Below are 22,101 nucleotides of genomic sequence, written 5' to 3' on the forward strand. Positions count from 1 at the left end.
AAATCTTATGTCCATTGTTATTTTGAATAATGTAGATTTATTAGAGTTTTAGTTGAATTCTTACTTTGTACAGTTTGGAACTTGGGGCAGACAGGATTTTTCCTAGAACCTTACTATTTTCTCTAGTGTGATAGTACTAGAGATAGATTTCTCAAGGAATCCTAAAGTACTAGTCATAATTTATGTTGGGATAAAGGAGAATATGGAAGTATGATTTTAAAGTTTCTAAGATGTATTTGTTATAAGACAAAAAGACTTTATTAAGCTTTTGTTCATCTTGTGATAAAATCTTATGCTTGATTTTTAAAAATTGGTTTAACTATAAAACCACTACAATTTTCACAATCCAAGATACACTTGATAAATACAAGATAACCAAGTATTTTGTTGGTGCTCACTAGTTCTTCACACTAAGAATCTTACTGTTTCCAAGCTAATTTAAAGATTATATTTTTTCGTTTGTGTTAGGAATACTTTTATAATATAACATGAAATATTTGACCAAACTTTAGAAAGATAAAATATACTTTCTTTTTATATAGCAGGCATTGCCAGTAGACCTGAGCAACAATGGTATCAGAAGTCATGGAAGTGGCAGTTTTCATGGAGCATCTGCATTTGACCCCTGCTGCCCTGTTTCTTCCTCCCGAGCCGCAATCTTTGGCCATCAGGCTGCTGCTGCACCAAGTCAACCTTTATCATCAATGGATGGCTATGGATCAAGCATGGTTGCGCAGCCCCAGCCCCAGCCCCCTCCACAGCCCTCTCTCTCATCATGTCGACATTACATGCCTCCCCCTTGTAAGTATAAACTTAATGGACACAAAATCTAGAGGCATATCAATGAAATATTTTATACTCCTTTATGAAATAACCTGTAATTAATCCCAGTTCTTAAATTTTTAGTATTTACTTGGCTTAAGAGTAGGTTATTTTTTTCCCCATGTTAATATTATGAAATTGAGGTGGATTGAATGGAAGTCTTAAGGAATTTAGATTTGTTCTTTAGGATAGCTGAAGAAATGTGAAAGTTGAGTAGTATTTCTAGGTACAGTAAAGTAAATTTTAAGAATTCTCAAGCAGTTAACTGAGGCATAAGACAGAATTTCCTCACAGCAAGCTTTGGGAGTTATAAAAGGGTTTTTATATTCATTTGATGCAGGCAATTAAAATATAACCACGGTTGGGCATGATGGCTCACTCCTGTAATCGCAGCACTTTGGGAGGCCAAGACAGGAGGATCGCTTGAGGCCAGGAGTTTGAGACCAGCCTGGGCAACATAGTGATACCTGGTTTCTATAAAAATAAAATAAAATAGAACCCCAGGCATGCTTTTCTAAAGAAATTGAAATTCGTTAGATAGCATAAGAAATGATAAATACCCTAAGGCTGTGTAACATATTTACTATTTTGTTAGATCATAAGCTAATAATGAAATTGAAAAATTCATGCCAGAAGTGAACCAGGAAGTGAGCAAGGAAATTTGTGTTTTTGGTCTGATTACCTGGCAAGGGGTAATTTTCAGTTATATATCTTCTTGGATTTTTTCTTCTACTCCAGTCATTTAAAAAAATCTGCATCCTGCAGACACGGCTGGGATCAACCCAGAATGTGTACAGTGAAACTGGTAATATATTATTTACCTTCTCGGTAATGCAACTTAAAATTTAAAGTATAAATTGGAAAATAGATTTAGAAACAGTTTTTACAAAGCGTTGACCAATGGGCCCATTCTTTGTGTGAGCACCACTGTGATGCACGGCCTATTTTGTAATACTTGATGGTATTCATTTTTAATTGATCATCTTTTATTTGAAATTCAATATGTGTAATTTTCTGCCCTATCCTTTAAAAATAATATACTGAAGCAGTTCATGGGTAAGTTCATTCCTCTCAAAATGTCCTAATAAATGTTTTAGACTCATTTGTTACATTCTAAAACATTCAGAGTGTGCAGAGTAATATAAAATGAGAATTTAAAAGCTTCTTCGCACAGCTTACTAATCTTAATATATCAGAGGTAGCAACTGTTCTATAAAAGCTTTTAGCAATTTTCTTTGTACCTATAGGTATGTATATGTCTTACCTTTTAAAACTGGGAAATCAAACATATTCTACTTCTTGCTTTTTGTTTTTAAATTTAACAGTATATCTTGATTTTTGCCTATTAGCACATACAAATCAAGCTCATTGGTTTTTAATACTTCCATAAAGTCCATTGTATATTAAATCAGTCTTCTGTTGATGGACATTTAAGTTGTTTATGGTTGAGTTTATGTATAGTATAACTTCCTAGAAATGCGATTGCTATGTCAGAGGGATAAACTTTCAAATAAATACTATTAAGTTTCTCTCCAAGGGGCTGCATCAATTTACACACCTCATTAGGGGTGTATTAATGAGAATGAAGGTAGGAAATTTAAATTGTATTATGTTCTGTTAGAGACATTTTGATGACTTTGTTTTGGGCTTCTTTTCCTGAAGGAGTGTCTGTATTCTCTCCCCAACTCGCCCATGCTTTTAAAAAACATTTCCTGTATGCTTTAGTTCACTTGTGAAACATGTGGTTCTTAAACCTTTTTCATCCAGAATGAACTGGGGGAGACAGTATGGTGTAGTAGAGCGCTAGCTTTGGAATTGGATAGATTTGAGTTGACCTCCCAGCTTTCACTAATTAGCTTAATGACTTTGGATAAGTTATTTAGTCTCTCTGTCCTTACATTCTTCACACTTGTAAAATGGGAATAATTTCTATTGGCTATAAATTGTGATACCTGGATCCAAATGAATAGTTTGCTGTTTCGTAAGTACATTTATATGTATAACAACAATACTTGTGCAATAAGAATATGTCTCTCCTTGCTTTTGAAAGGTTTATGGTCTTGATTAAGTGATAAAAGAACTGTACTTGAAATGCTATTATTTAAAAGTTTTGCTATCTTATTAATAAGATGTATTGAGAGGATACGTAAGGCCTGGTTTGGTAGTATGAACATGTATTTCCCGCTACTCGGGAGGCTGCTGAGGCAGGGGGATTGCTTGAACTCAGGAGTTCAAGGTTGCAGTGTGCTGTTATCACACCTGTGAATAATCCTTGTACTCCTGTCTGGACAACATAGTGAGAACCTGTCTCTTAAAAAAAAAAAAAAAAAAAAAAAGACCAGGCACGGTGGCTCACGCCTGTAATCCCAGCACTTGTGGGGAGGCCGAGGCGGGTGAATCACCAGAGGTCAGGAGTTCGAACCCACTCTGGCCAACCTGGCGAAACCCTGTCTCTACTAAAAATACAAAAATTAGCTGGGCGTGGTGGCAGGCGCCTGTAATCCCGTCTACTCAGGAGACTGAGGCAAGAGAATTGCTTGAACTCGGGAGACAGAGGTTGCAGTGAGCTGAGATCGCACCACTGCACTCTAGCCTGGGAGACAGAGCGAGTCTCTGTCTCAAAAGAAAAAAAAAAAGAGAGAGAGAGAGAGGTACAGGTAAGGCTACTTATGATTAATCATAAAGCAAATGGTCTACACTGTAAAGCAAAGCAACTGGTCTACACTGTAAAGCTATAGGAATGTAGTGAGTAAATGTTGGAACAAATCATAATACTACATCTGCAAGTGATACGTTGAATGTCTAGGAAACAATATCAAGACTTTTTGTTTTTTTAAACTGTTGGGAACACAAATAGAGGAAGGGAAAGGGTTTTTGGGAATGTAGACTATGTCATTCTTAAAATGATCAGCAACCTGTTTTGTTTAGATAAACAGTGAATTAAAGTGATGTGTTAAGAGTAGTTAAATAAATGGACTCATTCTGAAACAGAACTTCTTGTTTTGTAATATTTGTGAATATTGTCTTGTATAATGATTACACAAATATAACACTTTGAAACTAGAAAAAATGCTGTGAATTTGAGAAAGGATAGTTAACAATCATAAACATAGTGTATTCATTTTTTATGATTAAGAGCTACTGAGCTTTGTGCCTTCTCAAAGAGTAAAGCATTGATTTGAAAACAGTTCGAAAATTGGTTTAAAAATTTGTCTTGCAACTTTTAAAAATTAGATTTGTTGAAAGTTTCCTTTAAGTACATACAAACAAGGCATACTTTAAAAATATAGTTGAGTTGTGGTTACCTAACTTCTGCCCTTGCTGAATGAATCAAAAGCATTAAAAATTGAAAACTCTTCTGTAATGAAACTAGAGAATGGCTGTTGCTGTATATCAGACTTCCAAGAACATTTTCCAATAAAATGAAATTTGGATTGAAATCTAAGGAAACAAACTTTTTTTTTTTTTTTTTTTTACATGTCAAGTAGATGCACATCTCTAAGAGTAAGGAAGATGTGTATTCCTCAGAGGGATTTTTCAACAGTCACTTTGAAACATAAAGATGTAGAATGAAGAAATGCGAGGAACCATCTTATTAAGGACTTTACTTCCATATTTATTGGGAAACAAATATGCCTCCTTCATCTTAATGTAGCACAGGGATGATAACATGGGGTAGGGGGAGAGAGAGAGAGACAGTTTGGAAAAATGTTTACACCTATTATGACAGAGCTTCCATATATGCAAAGAATACTTATATAAGTCAATAAGAAAAAGGTGAATAATACAATAGGCTAAGCATGTAAATAGATAATTCTGAGAAGAAATGCAAGTGGTCAAGAAATAAAAGATTTTTCTCAGATTGGCATTTATTTTAAAAATTTAGTGGTAGTGAGCTGGGCGCAGTAGCTCACGCCTGTAATCCCAGCACTTTGGGAGGCCAAGGCGGGCGGATCACCTGAGGTCAGAAGTTTGAGACCAGCCTGACCAACATAGAGAAACGCCATCTCTACTAAAATACAAAAAAAAATTTGTATAGGGATGGTGGCGCATCCCTATAATTCCAGCTACTTGGAAGGCTGAGGAGAATCGCTTGAACCTGGGAGGCGGAGGTTGCACTGAGCCGAGATTGCACCATTGCACTCCAGCCTGGGCAACAAGAGTGAAACTCCATCTCAAAAAAAAAAATTTAGTGGTAGTGTGGGGGTAATCAGGCCTTCATGTGTACTCCTTTTTTTTTTTTTTTTTTTTTGAGATAGAATCTCACTCTGTTGCCCAGGCTGGGGTGCAGTGGCATATTCTCGGCTCACTGCAACCTCCACCTCCTAGGTTCAAGCAATTCTCCTGCCTCGGCCTCCTGAGTAGCTGGGATTACAGGTGTGCATCACCACGCTCAGCTAATTTTTGTATTTTTAGTAGAGACGGGCCTTCGCCATGTTGGCCAGGCTGGTCTTGAACTCCTGGCTTCAGGTGATTCTGCCCACCTTGGCTTCCCAAAATGCTGGGATTACAGGTGTGAGCCACCGTGCCCGGCCCTTCCTGTGTACTCTTGATGGAAATATTAATTATGGCAACCTTTTGGAAAGGGTATTTTATCAACTGGCATCTAAATTTATTTTTTTCTTTCTGTCCCACAACTACTTACAGCAATTTATGCTACAGAAATGATCTGTATGTATGTGTGTATACATGTATATAAATGAAAGAGTGAGTGCAGGAGGGACCACATACACAGATATTTATCATAGCATTTGGGTTTCTTTTTTATCAGTGGGGATTTTGTCAGTACATTTTGGTATATTCATATAATAGAATGTTGTGAAACTGTGAGTGAAGTTAAATTATAATATATATTTACATAAGATATCCAAGATTATTGTAAGAAGGGAGCAAGTTGCTTGAGCAGTTGCTTGAATACTTGATAAAGTATTCATAAAAATATCTACTAATATCTTTAAAAGTACAATAGGAATGTATAATAGCAATATATGTTCAACTGCATGGTGCCTGTGTAACATACTTGAAATATTTTTCTTGCAGATGCCTCTTTGACAAGGCCACTTCATCATCAAGCTTCTGCCTGCCCGCATTCTCATGGAAATCCCCCTCCTCAGACTCAGCCTCCACCTCAGGTGGATTATGTTATTCCTCATCCCGTACATGCTTTCCATTCTCAAATATCTTCTCATGCAACATCTCATCCTGTGGCACCCCCACCACCAACTCACTTAGCCAGTACAGCTGCACCAATCCCTCAGCATCTTCCTCCTACACACCAGCCAATATCGCACCATATTCCAGCCACCGCACCTCCAGCACAGCGACTGCATCCTCATGAAGTGATGCAGAGGATGGAAGTTCAAAGGAGGAGGATGATGCAGCATCCAACGTATGTTTTACATTTTTAAAAAGAAAGTCAAGCTTGCTTTTTCTTCTACTTCCATTGGTCTTTACAACTCTGAAATCTAACTAGGCATGGTGGCATGCACTTGTAGTCACAGCTGCTTGGGAGGCTGAGCCAGGAAGGTTGCTTGAGCCCAGGAGTTTGAGTCCATGTGGGCAACACAGTAAAATACTGTTTTTTGTTGTTGTTGTTTTCTTTTTTTTAAAAAAGAACAAACAACAACAACAACAACCAAAAAAAAAACACCACGAAGTCTTTAGAAATAATGTAACTTGTAACTGTAAGTTGGGTGAGGCTCATGCCTGTAATCCCCAGTTGCTCAGGAGGCTGAGGCAGGAGGATAATTTGAGCCCAGGAGGTCAAAGCTGAGCTGTGACTGTGTCACTGCACTCTAGCTTAGGTGATAGAGCAAGACCTTGTCTCCTTTAACAACAATAGAAAACAAAAGATAGGTGGCTGCAGTGACTCACACCTGTAATTCCAACACTTTGGGAGGGCAAGGCAGGAGGATCACATGAGCCCAGGAGTTTGAGACCAGCTTGGGCATAAGGAGACCTCGTCTCTACAAAAAAAAGAAAGTAGCTGGGCGTAGTGGCATACTACTGTGGTCTCAGCTACTCGGTAAGCTGAGATGAGAGGATCGCCTGAGCCCAGGGGGTCAAGGCTGGAGTGCAGTGGTGTGACCATAGTTCACTGTGTCCTTGAACTCCTGTGCTTAAATGATCCTCCCATGATCATGCCACTGCACTGCAGCCTGGGTGACATAGCAAGACCCTGTCTCTCTCTCTCCCCAAAAAAGTAACTATACTAAATCCTTATACTAAATCAATAAGAAATTGATTCTTTGCTAACCAGAATCTTCCCCTGCCTTTTCCTAAATTGTATGTGTTGAAAAAGCAAGTTTATACCAGATTAGTAAAATCTGACCAGTTTTACCATGTGACCCAGGGTAATTTCTTTATGCAAACCAATTTTAAAAAATACCCAGACTAGTCTGATGCGAACTAATATTTTGTCTGTTTCTGCAATATCACATAGTAAAAATCAGTGTTAAAATTGATGATTCTGAGGAACGAGATCTAAAGATATCAAAGATTTGAATGTTACTAACCAGAGGGAAGAAAAGTATTAATAGAATTTTCAAAACCTGACAGTGAAAATACTGTACTTCAAATTTATGAAAAATACTGTACTTCAAATTTATGAAACTTTTTTTTTCTTTTGAGTATTCAGGATCTGATTTTCATATTCAGAGCAGCAAACTCTATTGGTCTAATTCTGCTTACTGATTTTTGTAAACAAAATTTTATTGGAAAACAGCTGCAGTTTTTCAGTTACAAACAAACTGAAAAAGTGTCTGTTGTTTGTGGCTGTTTCCACACTACAAAGACTGAGTAGTTACAACAGAGAACGTATGGCCTGTAGAGCTGAAAAAATTTCCTGTTTTATCCTTCACATAACCTGTTTTCCAAACTCTTGATCTAATTAATGATCCAGCTCTTGTGTAACTTTTTGCTTTAGTTCTGTCATTTAAGATTATATCCCAAATCTCTGGCTGTTGCTGCCTTTTATGTAGAAAATTGCCAGTTTAAGAGTCTTATCCTCCAGTAACTGGCAAAATGTTGTTTAGAATAAACATGCAAAATCTGCAAATGTGTTAAAAACTAATATAAAATAATTAGACTATAAAAATGAATCTTAGCTGGGCATGGTGTCACACATCTGTAATCCTAGCTACTCAGGTGGCTGAGGTGGGAGGCTCATTTAAGCCCAGGAGTTCAGGGTTACACTGAGCTATCCGGGAGCAAGATTCTGCCTCTTAAAATAAATAAATAAATAAATAAACAAACAAAAAGTGAATCCCTGAAACTAAGTTGGTTTTAGTGTCTTCTGTTAACTGACTTTAGGAAGAGAAATTATAGTAAACTGGGATGCAGAATAAAAAGTATGAATGGAGGTTGGGCGTGGTGGCTCTCGCCTGTAATCCCAGCACTTTTGGGAGGCTGAGGTGAGCGGATCACAAGGTCAAGAGATGAGACCAGCCTGGGCAACATGGTGAAACCCCACCTCTACTAAAAATACAAAAATTAGCTGGGTGTGGTGGCACGCGCCTATAGGCCCAGCTACTCAGGAGGCTGAGGCAGGAGAATCCCTTGAACCTGGGAGGCAGAGGTTGCAGTGAGCCCAGATCGCCATTGCACTCCAGCCTGGTGACAGAGCTAGACTTCCTCTCAAAAAAAAAAAAAAAAAAAAAAAAAAGTATGATTGGAGCTAAATATAAGTTTCCTAGGTGTGTTAACACTCATTACATGTGTTTTGAAAAAAAAATGCATAAGGTTAACATTTTTTTCTCTTAAACTTTCATCCATTAAAATAGTTGAATGTCTTTGCAATATAAGAGTAAATGAAGCAAAATTAAGGTTTCAATTTGTCCTGCTTTAATGTTTATATAAAATAATTTATTTGTGCCTGCAATGTTTGCCTGGGGTATTTAATTTTTAAAAATTTTATTTCTATTCCTATTCTCCTATTTAAAATATCTCTTGTAAAGAAAGTGTACAAGATAATGTTAAAATTACCTTTTTCCTTGTGTGATATTTGAATTGGAAGCACTGGAATAAATGAACAATTAGAATCTGTGGAGGAGGTGATGGTTTCTTGATTTCTTAATAATTAAATAATTTTATATATTTTTATAATGTATTGTTATAAAATTTATTTTATGACTGTAGATGTTTGTAGTATTAATACTAGGGGTTTTTTCTGCATTAAGAAAAGAAATAACCAATTATTCAATTATTTCCAGTGGTCTTTTTGTGTTCTGTGTTTCCAGGCGGGCACATGAACGCCCCCCACCCCATCCACATAGGATGCACCCAAACTATGGTCATGGGCATCATATTCATGTGCCTCAGACTATGTCCTCACATCCTCGACAGGCTCCAGAGAGGTCTGCCTGGTCAGTATCTTGTTTAATTTCAAAACAATGCTTCACAGCTTGTGGCAAAACTTTTGGAAGAGATGCCTTGTGATTGATTGCTTTGCAGAAGGGTGATGTGGAGAAACCTAATCCCCAGTTTAACTGTGAGACACTGCCTCTGGGCAGATAGTGGTTTGGAGAGGAAAGAATAGGAGCTGCGGCAGGGAACCATATCAAGCAGGAGTAGAACTTTTTTTTTTAGGTGTTATTTTATGTGTATTGACAAATAATAATTGTATATATTTTGGAGGTACAACATAATATTTCAATACATGTATACATTGTGGAGTGATCAAATCAGGCTAATGGCATATTTATCACCTCAAATATTGATCATTTCTTTATGGTGAGAAGATTTAAAATCTTGTCGCAGTTTTGAAATATACGGTACATTATTCTTCACTGTAGTCACCATGCTGTACAGTAGAATATCAGAACTTACACCTCCTAGCTGAAGCTTTGTACACATTGACCAGCATCTCCCCTTTCCTCATCCACGACCCCCCACCACCTCCCCAGCCTCTGGTAAACAACATGCTACTCTCTCCTGTGAGTTTAGGTTTTTTAGAGTTCCCATGTAAGTAAGAGGAGTGGACCTTTTTTCCTGTTTTTCAGGGGTACCACCAAAGTTAACTCCCTAGACTGATCCTACTTTTCACATCTTCTTTATCTGACCCCCACCTTTGTACTCCGATTTGCTCCACCACCTTCACCTGCCATTGACAAGGGAAATTCAGCCTTCATTCCAATTTTTTGTGGTCTTTCCTTGATAAATGAGGGCAGATTTTCATTAAATTTTTTTTCTGACTCCATTGTGTGTGGGCATTCATTGAGATCTTGAACCACAATGAATTTGAGGCAGAACATAAAATGAGAATAAATAAATGAAGATTTAGCATTTAATTTTTGTTAAATTTAATTTAACAGAATTAAATTTCTAAAATTTTGTTTGCCCTTCTTTTATAAGGTGTAGAAGAGTTTGCTATTCTAATTGTCCTTAATGTCAACAACCAAGAGATGATATCTAACAAGCAAAAACCCAGAAAACATCTGTAACATTCAGATACACCAAAAAAGTATATTCTGTGTTGTATGCTCCTCAAGTAGAATCAGGCTTTTAACTTGGAAGGGACCTTTGTAGCCATATGTTTCCTTCCTTTGTAAGATGTGAAACCAAGTACAAATGCTTTGCTCCTCATTATCACAAAATTTAAGTTTTTTGAGTTTTCAGTTCTAAAATAAATTTGAAATTATTAGTTAAATATTTTGGGCTAACTTATCTTTCCTCAGCTTTGTAAGTTAAGAAACCTTAGATTACTTTTTTAAGTGTAAACATAACTCCCCATGTCTGTTGATAAAAAAAGAAACCCTAAGGAGGATTAAACTGTTCTCATCCTTTTGTCAGGGAACTGGGAATTGAAGCTGGAGTGACTGCAGCTACTTATACACCTGGTGCATTGCATCCTCATTTGGCCCATTATCACGCACCTCCTCGACTTCATCACTTACAATTAGGAGCTCTTCCTTTAATGGTAAAATGGAAAATTTTCAAAATTTTGACATGTTCTAAAAGTTCATTTTCTAAATATTTTATTGGGAATATTTTACTATATTAGTTATAGGTGTTTTAATAGAATTTGAGAGTAATCTTGTTAGCTAAAAATTGTGCTATAAAAAGGTATTAGATGTATTAAAATCTGTGTGTATAATTTGCGTCATAAAATGTACTCTTAATGTACAAAATGACAGAAAAGTGTGGGATTTTTTTTGTATACCAAGGCACTCTTAATCCACTGTCAGGAGAATACTGTGCTTCAGTTATTTTGCCATAAGTGGTAATAGATCCATTCTGATGCAGTCATACGTTTCTTTTTTCTCTTCTTTTTTTTTTTTGTTTTTTTGTTTTTCATCAGAGTCTCAATCTGTCACCTAGGCTGGAGTACAGTAGTATGATCTCAGCTCACTGCAACCTCCACCTCCTGGGTTCAAGTGATTGTCCTGCCTCAGCCTCCCAAGTAGCTGGGATTACAGGCACATGCCAGTATGCCTGGCTAATTTTTGTATTTTTAATAGAGATGTGGTTTCACCATTTGGCCAGGCTGGTCTCAAACTCCTGACCTCAAGTCATCTGCCCACCACGGCCTCCCAAAGTGCTGGGATTACAGGCTTGAGCCAGGGCACCCAGCCTGATTTTCTAATCTGCAGAAAGATTATACTAATTCTTTACATCTGATTTAAGCAGGTTCAGATTTTGTAAAGTAAGCGCTAAAGAACAAGTTCAACAAAACATACATGGCGTTTGCTATTTGTATTACATACTTGTTATATAAGTGGTACAGAAAAGGGAATAGTTTTGTGTTGTTGTGGGTAGAGGCACTGCAGGGAAGCTTTCAGAGAAGCTTTCTGGTACATGTGACTTCTAAGCAGACTGGATTTTGGAATGGTGCTCTTGCAGAGGTTACAGCATGTAAAGTTGTAGCAAATAGCACAAGCACTGGGAACTCCAAGTAAGCTGGTGTTTCTCATTTTAGGAGTGAGGTCAGGCAGCAGTGAGAAATAAAACTGTTCTACCAAGAAATTGGAACTCAGAAACCATTGAAGGGGAAATGTCCTGATCAGATTTATGATTTTAGAGTCATTTAATCAGATTATAGTTAGATCACCTCCTCAGTTATGTGGAAAAATAGATTTAAATGTGGGAAACCAGGTAGGACATTATAGTAGAAGAGGTAAATATTGATGAATGCCTGAATGAAAGCAGTCGTAGTTGGCGTAAAAATGATGAGACACATTTGAGAGATATTCAGGGTTTGGGTGAAGGGGCTAGGTGAATTAGGTCTTGGATGTACTAAATCTAAATCAAAGTTGAATGTCCAGTAGGAAGTTAAGCTTATGGTCTGGATTTCCAAAGATATTTGGGTTAAAGATATGTTTTGATCTCTCAGTATATGGAGGTAATGAATCCATGGAAGAGGATTAGGTTTTCAGGAAAAATGTGCAGAGTGACAAGAGGGTGAAAAAACCTTAGAGAAGGACAATACTGTATTTAAATGATAATACTATGCCTCGCACAAAGGATTCTGAGAACTGGCTTGAAAAGTTGAGAAACAAAGTTAAAATAATATCAGAAAGTACAGTACCCTTGAAATATCCGAAAGTAAAGTACCCTTGAACAATGTGGAGGTTGGGGTGCTGACCCTCCTCACAGTTGAAAATCAGAGTATAACTTTTGAGTTCCTAAAACCTTAACTGCTAATAGTCTGTTGTTGATCGGCCTTACTGCTAAAATAAACAGTTGATCAACACATATTTTGTATGTTATACATACTTGATAATCTACAATAGATAGTGATAGTTTACAATAAAGTAGAGAAAAAATGTTAAGAAAATTATAAGGAGGGGAAAATATATTTACTCTTCATTAAGTGAAAGTGAATCATTATAAAGGTCTCCATCCTCATTGTCTTCATGCATTTGGCATTAGAATGGTTATTGGTCTTTTGTGTCAGAATGGTTCAGTAATGGTGAGTGATGTAGATGGGGCACCACTTAGGTTACGGATGGTAAGGAAGTGAAAACATGGAGACAGTGAATATAGACTTCTTGCTTTATAAGCTTGGCTGTGAAGGGAAAGTGAAGGGTTGGTTGGCAATAATTCCAGGATTAGTAGAGAATTTAGGTTTGGAGAAACTTAAGGTATTTTTAGGTTTAAGACAGAAAACCATTAGAGAGGAATTGTTTGAAGATATTGAAGGGAGGCTTGGTGGGGAGTAGTTAAGTAAGCATGACCCAGGGTGAACAGGTGAAGGTAGGAGCAGGTAGTGAGGATTGAGGTTGAATAGGAGAAAAGCTTATCCATAAAGGCTGGAGGAACGAGACTAGAAAGGAGAGGCTTTTCAGGGTAAGTGAAGATTTAGATAATTTGGGATGCAGGATTTCCTTTCTGATTTCTTTGGAGATGTTTAGGAGGTTGGGTTATCTGCTGAGTAGTAATGATCTTGGTAATAAGAGAAGTTGTAAATAATTTAAGTAATACACTATTGAAGGTTAAAAGTTATTGCTTACTTATTTTAAATTGTTTTCCACTTACAAAGTGTCTGTTAAAGCTATAAATTCTGCTTAAAGTATGTTGTGATTCATTGTAGGCTAATTAAAAAGTAGTGTTGGAGATTTATTTTTAAAGATGGAAGAATGGTGCTGTATCTCAGAATTGCCCTTTCCTAATACTCTCAATATACATGGCAGTTATGATCTATACAGTTACTGCAAACACTGAGTTAGCAAATATGGGACCCTTGCAAGCCTCTGTTCACAACTAATCAGTGTATAACCTTTTTTTATGCCTGTTTCTGCTTAAAGACAACTTTAAAAAATATTGTAGAATCGTTAACATTGAACTTATAGCCAACAACACTGTAACTCATACCTGAATGAAACGTATTCTCTCCATAAGGTGTATCACAGCCTTCTTTGCTTAGGAACACTAGACAGCACTTTAGCTTTATGCTTGGGTGCCATTTTAAACAACACAGTTACCAACAAAATGTACAAAACTGAAAAACATGGCACTAAACAGACTGCAAACAAGACATTGGTTTATAGTAGGAGCTCAAATACGGCAGAGCCCTGTTCTACCTCAGCTGAGAACAGAGTTGCATGTTGGGCAACTCCAATTTTTTGCCTCCAGGCATATCCACAAATGACTCTGAAAGCACAAGTATTGATTATGGGGTTACAAGTAAATTTTAGCCTGTGGGTCAGTTGACACATACATAATCCATAAATAATGAAGATTGACTATACCTAACAAAAAATTAGAAAACAGTGTTAAAACTTTCCCTAATACAATCCAGCAAAAAAGGCATAGGGTACTTTGGCTGTTAGGAAGCTTAACAGAAGTGAAGTAAAAAACTTCTCTTGAAGTGAAATTTTGTTGGAAAATTGTGTACATTTTTTGTTGTTGTTTTAACAAAGCTCTCTGAAATTGACAGGATCTTAAGACAATTTTACTCTTTTCAAGTTTGAGCTACTAAGAGCATCAGGCTTAAGTTTGGGCATTTTGGAGAGTTAGGTTATACTTTAAGGTTATAAACCTGTTACAGAATGCTTAGTTGGAGTTATGTATTCTTATTGAAGTTGAATTTTATGAGCAGTTGAATTGAAAACATTGAAGGTCTTGAATTATTCAATGTTAACAGTAAATCACAAGTCTATTCTTAATTGATTTAGCCTATCTCTTCTGTTGAAATAGGTTCCTGATATGGCAGGTTATCCTCATATCCGTTACATTTCATCAGGATTGGATGGAACATCATTCAGAGGTCCTTTCAGGGGCAATTTTGAGGTATGTAATAAAATAAATGAATATGTTTGTTGTAGTATCTTTAATGCAGAGAGAGGATATATACACTATTATACACAATTGTGTAGGACTGCTACAGTGACTGGGAATCACAAGGCAGTAAGATATGTGATTTTCTGATGTTGCTTCTGGGAGTTACAGAAATATTTGTAAGTAATATTAATCTTAGGGTCAAAAGTTACCCAAGTATTTAAAGATGAGTCAATGAAAATAATATAGAAGAATATAAAAATGTATTAATATAAATGTCAGATAAATAACTATACCATTAAATGTGATAGGGAACCTAATGTTTTTGACTCAGCTAAATTTTTAGAGAAATTGGTAGAGAAAAAAAAACCTAAGTAATTCCCTTTGTAGCTAAATGTCTTGTTTGAATTTTCAGGAAGAACAAATCATTCAAATGTGATTTAAAGTTTGGTTGTGGGTTTTTTTTGTTTGTTGTTTGTTTGGTTTTTTTTTTGACGGAGTCTTGCTCTGTCACCCAGACTGAAGTGCAGTTGCGCAATCTCAGCTCACTGCAACCTCTGCCTTCTGGGTTCAGGCAATTCTCCTGCCTCAGCCTCCTGAGTAGCTGGGATTACAGGCGCCCGCCACCACAGCCGGCTAATTTTTGTATTTTTAGTAGAGACAGGGTTTCGCCATGTTGGCCAGGCTGCTCTCGAACTCCTGACCGCAAGTGATCCACCCACCTTGGCCTCCCAAAGTACCGGGATTACAGGTGCAAGCCACTGCACCCGGCCCCTGTTGTGTTTTTTTTATGTCAGTTTGGAAGTTGGAGTCAGTGTGACTTAGAACTATTGCTGATTTGGTTCCTTAATTTACTAGAATGATTTCATCTTCTCCATGCATACATACATACTGACTCATGTAGTACCATGTGGTAACATTGTTGTAATTTATAAAGATAACTTTTGCTGTACCATTTCAGTTGGCTGAGGAAAACATTATAAACAACCATTTGCCTTACTGTGTATGAGAAACATTAAGCCAGGCATGGTGGCTCACACCTGCAATCTCAGCATTTTGGGAGGCCGATGTGGGAGGATCACTTGAAGCCAGGAGTTTGAGACCAGCCTGGACAACATATAAACTTTTATATATATACTTAAATATAAGTATATAAATAACCAGTTGTCATATGTAAGTTTTTTTGAACACTGTATTTATATTGCAAGTTTCTAAGTATGGAAATTTATTTCTCTTACAATGTTGACAATACTGTTCAAGGAATAATCATCTTGGCTTTTACCACTCACTATTCTTCACTTTCAGGAACTGATTCATTTGGAAGAAAGATTAGGAAATGTCAATCGTGGAGCATCCCAGGGGACAATTGAAAGATGTACATATCCACATAAATATAAGAAGGTAAGAATTTATTCAATGAAGCTTCTAGAGTGTTACTGAAATGCATAAATGTGATATATGCCTTCTTTGAATTTGTGGATTCTAGCAATGACATTTTTATTGAAGTAATACATACATATTGTTTAAAAATTTTGGAAAGTATAAAAAATATATACTCTGCAGTTTCTTACTCTGCAGACCCTAGTCCTTCTTCCCAGAAGTGAAATCATAGTTAAGGATTTAGATATTCTTCCAGATACTTTTTAGCATTTTCTAATAAGGTACATATGTATATATATTTTTTGTCTACTTAAAAAAAAAAAGGAGATGGTAACCACATAGTTTGCAGATTGCCTTTCATGCCATCTGATCATCCTTATTATTTTTAATAGCTTATACAGAATTCCATCATTTGGCAGTACTATAATTTTTTTAACTAGCAGTTTATTTTGATGGACATTTTATTGATGTATATGTTTTCTACCCTACCCTCAGTTGCTTGTATAGCATTGTTACAGAGTAGACGTGTTAAATACGTGTCTTAAAGCAAACAGTGCTGAATACCAACAGTCCCCAACCTTTTTGGCACCAGGGACCAGTTTCCATGGAAGACAATTTTTCGTGGATAGGTGGCAGAGGGGATCTCAGATCATCAGGCATTAGATTCTCCTAAAGAGCACGCAACCTATATCCCTCACATGCGCAGTTTACAACAGGTTGTAAGAGAATCTAACGCTGCCGCTGATCTGACAGGATGCAGAGCTCCTTCAGTGATGCTTGCTCACCTGCCACTCACCTCCTGCTGTGCACCCGGGTACTGGTTTGCAGCCCAGGGGTCGGAGACTCTTTTATACTATGTAGAGAATAATCATAAAGTGTGAAAATTACTATTCTTTGTATTTTTCATCTATTTTCAAAGAGTATTGAGGTATTACCAGTACATTCAAGTCTTCAACTGTCCAAGCTAAGTACTGTAACTAATGTTAATTTAAATGGATGTTATTTGAAACATTCACTAGTAAAATAAAACTTACTTATCTATGCTCATGGTAGGATAAAAAGAGTTTATTTTGTTTATCATTCTCATTGTGGATTAAAAGTAATAGCTTTCAAGTGAATGAGTTTCTGTTAAATTTTATTTTGCTTTTGATCCCAATTATTAGAGGGTCTTAAAAATATACTTAATTGATGATAGTCACTTATTTCATCCATTTATTTATGACAGTCTTACCTGGGAAAAAAGTGCGGGCGAATATGTGGTTTTGTTTTGTTTTGTTTTGTTTTGTTTTTCAAATAAACACAGACTTTACTCAGTTGTTCAATAATGTCATCTCTACTAATAAGGTAACAACTGATTGGTTCTCACAGAGGAAACTGCACTGCAAACAAGATGGGGAAGAAGGGACTGAGGAAGACACAGAGGAAAAATGTACTATCTGTTTGTCTATTTTAGAGGAAGGTGAAGATGTGAGGTAACTAGAAATTAATTATCTAAAATCCATTGTCAAAACTGTACATGGGATTTTATTTGAGAAGTAAATTACACCAGGCATGATGGCTCACACCTGTAATCCCAGCACTTTTTGAGGCCAAGGCCAGAGGCTCTCTTGAGACCAGGAGTTCGAGGCCAACCTGGGCAACATAACAAGACTCTGTTTCTACAAAAAAGAAAAATAGTACAATTATTTGCATGTGATGGTGTGCACCTGCAGTCCCAGCTACTCAGGAGGCTAAGGCAGGAGGATGACTCAAGCCTAGGAGTTTGAGGCTGCAGTTGAGCTTTGAGCACACCACACTGCACTCCAGCTTGGGCAATAGAGTGAGACCCTGTCTCTGAAAAAAAGGATAAAAGTAAACTGGAAACCAAATAAAGATTATTCTTGGCATATACTGTTACCAGTCTCTCCATAAGAGCCCTTAGTATACAATATTAAGTATATATAACAATTATTCCATGAAAACAATATTACTCACCTTTAATCAGTTATGTACTGGTAGAACTGGCTTCATCTAGTGAGTGAAACAATAAAAGATTAAAGTCTCTATGTTACCAATGTGGGAGTGGGAAATGTACTACCTATTTTAGGGCCACACAAGGTTTGGCCAGGGAAATTTTGTAGTCAAAATTGTCTTCTGTAAATCTTGCAGAAATGAGAATTTGAGAGGTTTTGGAGGTCCTAGAAAGTTATAATGTGTTCTTCAAAACTTGAAACGGATCCAGATTAGCCTTATGCGGTTTGTTTTACAGCATCTTTTTTTTTTTTTTCTTTTCTGGGAGATGGTCTCTTCCTGTTGCCCAGGCTGGAGTGCAGGGGAGCAATCTCAGCTCACTGCAACCTCCACCTCCTGAGCTGAAGCGATCCACCTGCCTCAGCCTCCCAAAGTGCTGGGATTACAGGCATAAGCCACGGCACTCGGCTATAGCGTCTTTTATAAACTGGTTTTGTCCTAAAATTTCCTCTAAACTCGTAGGACTATTCCCTTCTTGCACTTTTGTTGTTTAGAAAATGTTAGTATGTTAACCCTAATATTAATTTTAGGCATTTTATTTGTATAATCACTTAAGTAATTGTTTTCTTCCTGTTCTTTTTTTTAATGTTAACATAATGCCATATGAAACAGGTTCTATATCATATATAACAGAACCATGTAGTAATATTATTGCCCTAATTTATAAGGATAATTTTGTCATACCTCTTCAGTTGGCTGAGAAAAAAATTATTGTCTACCATATGACAAGGTTATTTGCACACGATATTTCCAATGAAGGTTTATAAATTTGGAACTTAATGCTTTTACAGTATTGACAGTACTGTTCAAGGAATAATTGAGAAACTGTTTAAAGCTACTATTTTAAGAAGACACTAGGAAGTCTGAAAAGTGTATAAAAACTCTTTAACGGTGGCTAGAAGTGGAAATGGACACAAATCAGTAACTTTTATCCCACTGTTAACACTCAGAATTAATGTTACCCTATCTTGCTTGGAGGCTTTATTTCTCAATTTCTGATTGGTAATTTGGCACGATGTAAACAAACTAAAATCATTACGTCTCCTTTTAACCTACCTGTTAAACAGTAGCACAGTATTAAGTGTATATAACAATTATTCCATGAAAACAATATTACTTTTAATCAGTTATGTACTTAAGTTTATGTATAAAGATTATACTAAGACATTTCTTAGTGAGGAAATTGTGGTTACTATATATTTGCCACATGAATGCTAATGTTTTTGAGAGAGAATTAAATGAGGTAATAAATATATATTTGAGATAATATGTATTTTTAAAGGGCATTACAAATGCAGTGATGATTTGATATTTAAAAATATATTTGCAATATTATGTGACAGGTAACATACTACTAACTCCAGAGCATTGGCATCTCCTGTACCAAAACAAAACTGGAATAATAGCCAGTGTAATTTGTGTTCTTACAATTTTTAAGATTTTATATAATATGATCCTGTAGCTTTGAAAGTTAATTATCTTGATCATTTATATATTATATTGCCCAGAGTGCTAATTTAATCTGTGTCTTTTATAGAAGAGAAAGATGCTTAGTAACTTCAAAACATTATTGAATTATTACATATATAATTTGCCATGTGCAATTATCATAAAATTAATTTTTGCTTTTTGTTTTCTTGCCAATAATAGACGTCTTCCATGTATGCACCTTTTCCACCAAGTGTGTGTTGACCAATGGTTGATCACCAATAAGAAGTGCCCCATATGCAGAGTGGACATTGAGGCCCAGCTCCCAAGTGAAAGTTGACACCATGTTTCAGAACTCTTGCCCTCCCTCTCATTCCCATCCTTCCTGGTACTGCAGTCAACCAAAGATGGCATGACTTACCTGCGCAGATTTGGAAGCATTGAACTTAGAGTGCTGGCTCTGCTATATGGTACAACTAATGCTAGACCTACAGTTTATGTATACAGTTGATTTTCATGTATTTATAAAAGCTTTTTTTTCTAGATTTGACATTTTTCTGTATCATTTTACTGTATTTTTGCATGGTTCCTTGTATTGCATTTCTTTGCACATATTATGGGCTTGTGACCCTAAACTTGCAGGCAAGATTAGCTGCTTTAGTAAGTAGAATTTTGTGGTCTTTTTGTTTTTTACATAGTACCAAGCCTAGATAATTATGAATTTTTTATCCATTACTAACCTTTAATTTAATCAATCATGTACTTTAGTTTAATGTATAAAGATCCTCTAGAAAATGATAATATTGTGTATTAAGACATTCCTTAATTAGGACAAAATGGCTGCTGTATATTTACTATATGGAGTTCTGAGTTAAATACCATCCTTAATACTGGGAACAGAATACAACCCATATTAAATCAGATGCAGGTGGTAGTCACATCACCAGAGTGATCAGTATAAATTTTCTTGGTGTATCCTTTTCCTTTCAACACAGTGCAGATAAGAGTTGAATATTGATATCATACATTTAGACTGCTGTTCTGATTGCATTTATCTTTTTCCTACATCATTTAGAATTTTATTTCCCTGATTCAGTTTTTGCTGCTGTGAAACAGCTCTGATGAACACTAAATATTAATTTCAGTTAGCTAGATTGTACATACTTGCAGATTTAACAAAATTTTAGGGAAATTGAAAAAGACATGTAGAATTTGTTGTCTTCTGCTAAGCACGAAAAGTTAAGATATCTGCTTACAGTGATTTTGTAGACACATTAAGGCAAGATTTGGAATTTAAGTCATTGGCAGGTATCTGTGCATTCATAGAACTTCTAAAGGTCCCAGGATCACTTTTAAGGGATTTTTATTAGTTTAAAGATAAATAAAGTCAGCTGAATCTACATGTCTCTTGTTTTATTTCTCTCTAAACTTGAAAACAGTAAATCTGCAGATACTGTGAGGCACAAATTATACTGTCAACCTACTGTTGCTATGGTTATATACTCCCACTTCATACATTACCAAGAGTCGATCACTGATTTAAAATTTTTAATTTCTATAGTTAAGATTTACTGCATAATATAGAATATAAAGTTAAGTTAACATACTAACATTTCTCCTTTGGAGGAAGTTTTAATCTACTTCAGGATGCATATTATTATCAAGATACTTTCATATACAGGATAGCCTAATTTTATTTGTTTAAATATGCTTAATATGCCCCAGATTGCAAATGCATCCAGTCAGTAATATCACTGTCTGTATGTGGAGGACATGTTCCCATGGATCATATGTGAAGATGTCAATAAGCTTGCATTAAGCCACCTGCTTTGTAAGTGGATTGATTAATAAATAACTTATATTTCTATTGTCTTTGTGTTTCATAATTAGTTTTTATAAAAACAGTTTACATTAAACATCTTGGAATTCAAAAATAGTGATCTCACTCAAATTGACATTTGCATAATTTGACATTTATGTTCGTTCAGTTATGACTACTTGCCCTTTTCTTCATATTAGTAAATGTTACACTGTCATAGTTGTCGTTGTTAACATGCTTCAACATAGTATGTGTGTAGATGGACGATGGATTTAAAGAGCATACCTTACGATTAAACTGAGGTTATAGAAGGTCAGGGGAGAGTGAAGGACTGAGTGACCCATGGCTGCCATCTTACTGGGGAAAAGAGCAAGTAGCCTGTCTTCCTTTAAGTAAGTAGCCTGTAATGGATGTAGTACTTTGCCACTGGAATACCCCGGGTCTATGCCAAGGGATTGAAGAAGTGTAAGATGGGAGAACTGTATGTCATGGAGTCCTCTTGATGTTCCCCCGAATACAAGTAAAGCACAGGTGGATTTCTCTATTTTTTGAATATTACATCAGATTTAGATGCACGACTACCTGTTGACTTGTTTTATAATTGCTACTGATTTTTTTAATGTAGGCAAAGCTTCGTTACTTTGAAATTTATTTAATAAAAGTGTGACATAAACCTGAATTGTTAATATAGGAGCTTATTAAGCTACTGCCATTAGTTACCGGAAAATGTGATAAGTAATGAAGAAAGTAAGGAAGAAAATGACTTTGAACATTTTGACTTTTTGTGCTTTGTTTTGGTGTCTTCCATATCCTGCTGCATCTTATATGTCAAAATGGACATTTCAGTGATAGCTGTCCAAATACATAAAAACTAAAATTCTTTTGTCAGCAAGTCTTTATTTTTATTGTTTTTAACATGCAAGTGA

General features: G+C 36.1%; 1 protein-coding gene across 16 annotated transcripts in view; it reads left to right on the plus strand.

Moving 5' to 3' along the window:
* The window catches only part of RNF111 (ring finger protein 111), a 111,901-nt gene extending 90,673 nt beyond the window's left edge, over positions 1-21,228 (plus strand). For 2 of the 16 annotated variants that reach the window (XM_015142381.3, XM_015142382.3), the window contains exons 7-14: positions 543-801; positions 5,863-6,211; positions 9,033-9,185; positions 10,612-10,738; positions 14,458-14,550; positions 15,844-15,939; positions 17,263-17,390; positions 19,579-21,228. In XM_015142381.3, the coding sequence (XP_014997867.1) occupies positions 543-801; positions 5,863-6,211; positions 9,033-9,185; positions 10,612-10,738; positions 14,458-14,550; positions 15,844-15,939; positions 17,263-17,390; positions 19,579-19,696 (1,323 nt within the window). In that variant the 3' untranslated portion in view covers positions 19,697-21,228. The remainder of the gene's footprint in view (positions 1-542; positions 802-5,862; positions 6,212-9,032; positions 9,186-10,611; positions 10,739-14,457; positions 14,551-15,843; positions 15,940-17,262; positions 17,391-19,578) is intronic. The other 14 variants (XM_001098035.5, XM_077939500.1, XM_015142384.3 and 11 more) reach the window with 7 other exon arrangements.
* The last annotated feature ends 873 nt before the right edge of the window (positions 21,229-22,101 follow it).

Source organism: Macaca mulatta, chromosome 7, assembly GCF_049350105.2.
Source record: "Macaca mulatta isolate MMU2019108-1 chromosome 7, T2T-MMU8v2.0, whole genome shotgun sequence".
Lineage (NCBI taxonomy): Eukaryota > Metazoa > Chordata > Mammalia > Primates > Cercopithecidae > Macaca > Macaca mulatta.